Below are 6,259 nucleotides of genomic sequence, written 5' to 3' on the forward strand. Positions count from 1 at the left end.
TCTATCTATCTATCTATCTATCTATCTATCTATCTATCTATCTATCTATCTGCCCATCTACCTACCTATCAATCTATCACCTCCCTCTCCCGATTAAGTTCTGAGTAGACAGGAGCAGAAAGCTATCTAAGAGCTTAGCCCTGCCCACGATTCACACAGACATGAACAGGAACTTCCCATCATTCAAGAGCAAACTGTCATGTATATGATTCGAAAGTTCTCCCTATCCCCAAATTATATCCTTTCCGAGTCCTGAGCCTCACTATGACAACTCAGGAGGGTGTGGCAGGCCAGGGCAGAGATAATAAGACAGGACAGCCTCTGACTGGTTTGTGCCAAGAACCTGCACTTTTTTCCTCTGCCACAGGGGGTCAGCATCAGCCTGCAGACTGAGCTCAGCTGCCTCAGCAGAAAAGGTTTCTTAAAGTTCTTCTAAAACAGAACAACAAAATTGGCATTGCTTCAACTTCTTGTTTAATTCATTTAATGAAGGAAGTCTGTACTCATGAATGAGACTGAAAACTTTTAGCTGGATGTTGTGGTACATGCCTGAAACCCTAGATGCTTGGGAAAGTGAGGCAGAAGGACCACAAGTTTAAGGCCAGCCTTTGGCAGTTTAGGAGGATATGGAAAGAGAGAAGCCAAGGCAGGCCCTCCTAGCTAAGGAAAAGCTCCTTCCTCATCTCAACAGTGGCACAGGCTAGGAGTGGGTATCTTGTGGAGAGCTCACCCCATGCCTTCAGAGAGGTCTAAACACCCAGGAATGTGCTGCCCACCTGGCTGTTGGTAGCCCCCACCGACACTATAATGGCTCAGGTCTAAGGTCCCTGAACTCTGTTGTCTACAGAAAGAAAACTTGAAACTATGCTCTTTGGTGCACAAAAAGCTGTTAGCGCCCACGCCTGAGCCTCTCTTTTTTGTTAAATAATAAAGACTTAGGTAGCTAAGTGTCCCTAGAAAGACAAAACATTTATCAGCACGCCATCAATCTTAACAACTCCCAGGACATTAGGAGCAGCTACTCCCCAGTGTCTGAAAAGGGCTGAGCCGTGACTGCCAGAAAGCCTTGATGCCACATATGCCCAGCACTGGCTGCTGGATTGGTGACCTGGCATAGGAGACTTACTTGAATGGCTTGTCTCAGCTATAGGTAGGCAATGATATCCATGTCACACTACTTCACAAGTTCTAAACACGCAGCGAAGCAGTGTGGAACCTGATAAGGAAGGGCCCTGATGTTTGACGAGATGGTGCAAAGAACACCCCACGTAATACCCACAAAAGTGGGGGAAAGTGCCTTTCCTCTTTTGGGTGAGACAGTGTATCTGTGTGGCTTGCTAATAAGCCTTAAGAGCCAGCTCCAATTCGGGTCTAGCCGGGTGACGGACCCTTCCCTTCACCATGTGTCTGTGAGATGTTATTTGAACAAGGCACGGACAGCCCATCACTGCTGTGGAGTTTAACAGCCGTGAGAGAGTGTATCCACATCACCCAGAAACCCTTTAAAAGTCACTTCCTTTTACACTTATTTTTCTATGCTGGGGTTCAAACCGAGGGCCTCGTACATGCCAGGAGGCACTGTGCCACTGAACCACACTCCCAGCACAAGGTCCCTTTCTGTAAAGGTGAGATTCTAGGGCTGGAAACACAGATCTACCTTTAAAAAGTAAGGAATGAAATCGGATCAGTCCTGTCCTTCCCCCAGCTTCAGTGGAGAAAAACCTTCTCCCTTTGCTCAAGAAAGCCCATGTTTTAAGGTTTCCCTGGGCACGGTCATAAAAATTTTAAAGACAGAACCTGGCTCTGTAGTTCTACCTAGTCTCAAAATCACAACATAGCTCACCCCACGTCGGGCTCAGCATCTTCCTGCCTCAGTCAACCAAGTGCTGAGATTCCAGGCATGTGACACCATGCCAGGCTCCACTTTTCCAATTTTAGACAGAAGCGATATTTGAAGCTCACACGTCTGTTCCTGTCTGCTTCCTTCCCTGTTATTTTAAACACACCTATAATGTTGTGTCTCCTACCCCAATTCTGTGTATGGAAGCCAAGTTCACACTGATGAAGTGCCACCGTGAAACTCACCTTCCTAACTCAAGGGCAAACACTCTTCTTTATAAAGGACATTTATTGCTATTTGGGAGTATGCTCAGGCTTGTATCTATGGCACGGTACTAAGGGAAAGATTATTCTGCCATCTCTCCAAATACACTGGTGGTGAACTATGCCTGTACCAAGGGAAAAGTCTGAAGTTAAAGTTACTTAACTTCACAGTAACCGGTTTGAAGCATGGGGCACATGGATTCAAAGCATTTTTTTTTTTTTTACAATAACTTTCTATTGTTTTTTTTTTTCATTTAATGAGCTTTTCATTTGCTTGTTTATATTATGGTACTTTCCATGAAAAGCTGACCCCGAATAGGGCATAGACTAAGTGACTATTTGACGCACTCTGCAGATAGTATTAGTCTATGAAAGACCATGGAGTAGACAGCCACATTCAAAATCTTCTAAGTTCACATGTGGAAGTTAGTGAACAAACATTAACAGACCAGGAGAAAGAGACAAAACATTTATTTTAGGATCTTGCTTTGTTTTCAATACCTACCCTGGACTTTGAGTTACCCATGCCCAATTCCAGGTCCTTCTGAAATCTTCTCCTCCTGCATTTGGAAAAGTTAGTGATCCGCATGATGAAATACACAAATGATTTTGGACTAGGGACCAGACTGAAGGGTGGAGGCAATGTCTTCCCATCATCAAAGTAGGACAACCAAAGCTTTGAGCGAGCAAACTTCCACTCTACATCGCTGTCATCCTGTCACACAATAAAACTCAGGGTTAGTTACTCAATTCTAACTGTAGGTGTGCTTGTGGGTGTGTTCTCATGTGTGCTTGTGTGTGTGCTTGTGTGTCCTTGTGTATGTGTGTGCTTATGTGTGCATATACCTGTGTTGGCTAGAAGAGGGGCTCAGATGCCCTGGAGCTGTAGTTGCCTGCCACCTGATGTGGGTGCTGGGAACTAAGCTCTGATCCTTTTCAAGAACAGTATTCACTCTTCATTTCTAAGACATCTCTTCAGCCCCACAGTTGCTCAATTTTATTTATTTATTTATTTAAATTATTTTTTTACATTAATTACATTTTATTCAGTACCCTAGCTATAGTCCCCTTCCTCATTCCCTCCCAATCCCGCCCTCCCTCCCTCATCTCCTCCCATGCCCTTCCCACAGTCCACTGATAGGGGAGGTCCTCCTCCCCTTCCATCTGACCCTAGCTTATCAGGTCTCATCAGGACTGGCTGCAATGTCCTCTTCTGTGGCCTGGCAAGGCTGCTCTTCCCTCAGGGGTGTGGTCAAAGAGCCAGTCATTGAATTCATGTCAGAGACAGTCCCTGTTCCCCTTATTAGGGAGCCCACTTGGACACTGAGCTGCCATGGGCTACATCTGAACAAGGGTTCTAGGTTATATCCATGAATGGACCTTGGTTGGAGTATCAGTCTCAGAAAAGATCCCTGTGCCCAGATATTTTGGTTCTGTTGCTCTCCTTGTGGAGCTCCTGTCCTCTCAAGGTGTTACTAACTTCCCCTTCTTTCATATGATTCCCTGCACTCTGTCCAAAGTTTGGCTATGAGTCTTAGCATCTGCTTTGATACACTGCCAGGTAGAGTCTTTCAGAGGCCCTCTGTGGTAGGCTCCTGTCCTGTTCTCTGTTTTCTCCCTTTTCTGATGTCCGTCCTGTTTGCCTCTCTGAGTGAGGATTGATAATCTTACCCAGGGTCCTCCTTCTTGCTTAGCTTCTTTAGATGTACAGATTTTAGTATGTTTATCCTATCTTATAGGTCTAGTATCCACTTATAAGTGCAGTTGCTAAATTTTAAATTAGACATTCTAGGCCTGATGTACAATCTTACAGCAATTATATTGTATTTTAAATAGTTAAGTAACTTATTCACATTTATCTGCATATAATCCCTACATGTCTACATAATATAAACTCACAAATCTGATACCCAAAGGCTTTCTCTTCCATATGCCTCTGTCTGTACCCACTGAGAATGAACCAGCATTTCCTGTTCCTCATTCCGAGGTAAAGCAAAAAGGCAAGAGAAATTCAGGGTCACAAAAGGATAAAACTATTAATCACTAGCTCCCTCTGTCACCACAGCCATCTTTTCACATCCATCATTGTTTCTCATTCTCTGCCATCCTCCCTGCTCTTCAGAACCATCTATGCCACTTCGTAGATGTCATGTATCTTACTCTAAAGGCAAAGGGGAAGATGGCATTTAGATACGTTGATTTTGCTTCATGCATCTTCATTTGTTTTGAGGATTTATTTCACACTAGCCCAGATTGGCCTGGAACTCACACTGTAGCCTAGGCTAGCCTCCCTGTCACTTCCTCCCAAGTGCCGGACATCAGTCTTAAGCCAACACACTTCACTGGATCAATTACATTTTGAAGTTTGTGTTTGTCCTACATGTCCCCAAATGTCACATAAATTCTCCTGAGGCCAGGACCTGTCTCTATCTTTTCCCCCTCCCAATGCTCCCACAGTGATTGGCACAACCATCCTCACTGACGGAAGGACATGAAGCAGGGTCACAGGCACAGGAAGTGGTGGGCTCACTTTAGTCCTAAGTACCTACACTGACGTCACCATACAAGCAGACACTCATAGTCTATACCTTTAGTCTCTATAGAATCTACTGTACTGGTTGACACTAATTGGCACCATGACAGGATATAGGATCACCTAAGAGAGAGACCCTGGGCATTCTTGTGAAGGAGTTTTTAGAGTGAGTTGGTTTAGGTGGGATGCCCTATCCTAAATGTGGGTGGCTGTGGTTCAGGACTGCATAGAGGAGAAAATGAGCTGAGGACCGCTGTTCATCTTCCTCTGTGTCCGGAACCAGAATGTGCCTCCAGCTCCTGCTGCCGTGACTCCCACCATGGCAGACTGTACCATTGAGCTGTCAGCCCCAGACAAACTCTTTCTTCCTTAATTTGCTTTGTCACAGCAACAAGTAAAATAAGCAATATGCCTCCCTTCTGCGCTGAGGACACTATAACAGGAACCCGTTACTACAGTGCACATAGGAGCTTGGCTTGGTGCTGCCCACGTGCCATCCCAGCACCTGGGAATGTAAAGTGGGTGGGGTACCAGGAGTTTGAGGCCTGGGTGACATAGCAAGGTCCTGGGAAGCCTGCTTATAGAGTGACACCCTGTCTTCAAAAACCCAGACAGGCATAGCTATTTGGTGGAGGTAGCAGACAGCTAAGCAAAGATACTAAATTCCAAAGCAGAAGACATAAAAAAAAAAAAAGTATAAAACAGTGAAGAAAGCTATAGAACCAACAAATCCAAAATCCAAAGCTGAGCGGTTTCCAGAGATTGAACATTTTGCTTAAAGTACACAGTCAACTCAACCACCATAGCTTCCACTAGGAGCAGTGTGAGTGGCCCAGGAGACAGTAATCTCCCTGCGGCCAACATTTCTAGACAACAGTCTTAAAATTTCTGAGAGATGCAGGGGACAAGAAACACTCACCTCAATTTCTTGGTATGAGCTATTAATCATAGCAATTAGCATGTTGAGTAAAACAACCACCATAGTTACATTGTATATTCCATAAAGGACATATCCAATATTCTCTATGAATTTGTGATCATACTTGAGGACAACAGAAGTCACTTCAGACAGTCCAAATATAGACCAAAACAAAGTCTTGAAACTTTCTTCGACACTGTTAAAAAAAATAAAAACACGGCAATAAATAATTTCTGATGTTAAAAAGCAAAAACAAGTTAGTATCTAATATTACACTGGTGTAAAATATTACTATGAAATGCTATCATCACATACTCCTAACAATTGCTTTTATAAAAATATTTATTTATGTGTGCTGGTGTTTTGTTTGCATGTGTGTCTGTACACCACTGCATGCAGTGCCTGTGAAGGCCAGCAGGGGGCGGGGTGATAGATGTCCTGGAACTGGAGTTACAGATGTAACTCCAGTTGTAAGCACATGGAGGCTGGGAATTGAATCCAGGTCTTCTGCATGAGCAACCAGAGCTCTTAACTGCTGAGCTAACTCTCTAGCCCATAATAACTGCTTCTAATAAAAACTTTAGGAGTAGAATTGTACTGTTTTGATGTATATCACATCTATGTATCTGTGTATCTATCTATCTACCTATCCGTCTGTCTATCTATCTATCTATCTATCTATCTATCTATCTATCTATCTATCT

At 43.9% G+C, this 6,259-nt stretch overlaps 1 protein-coding gene across 1 annotated transcript in view; it reads right to left on the reverse strand.

Annotated features, from left to right (window-relative positions):
* Trpc3 (transient receptor potential cation channel subfamily C member 3) overlaps positions 1-6,259 on the reverse strand; it is a 63,253-nt gene that overhangs the window by 11,746 nt on the left and 45,248 nt on the right. The window contains exons 8-9 of the mRNA XM_055626185.1: positions 5,556-5,751; positions 2,609-2,818 (exon numbers count right to left, since the gene is read on the reverse strand). Of these exons, the coding sequence (XP_055482160.1) occupies positions 2,609-2,818; positions 5,556-5,751 (406 nt within the window). The remainder of the gene's footprint in view (positions 1-2,608; positions 2,819-5,555; positions 5,752-6,259) is intronic.

Source organism: Psammomys obesus, unplaced genomic scaffold, assembly GCF_907164565.1.
Source record: "Psammomys obesus unplaced genomic scaffold, mPsaObe1.curated_primary_1811, whole genome shotgun sequence".
Classification (NCBI taxonomy): Eukaryota; Metazoa; Chordata; class Mammalia; order Rodentia; family Muridae; genus Psammomys; species Psammomys obesus.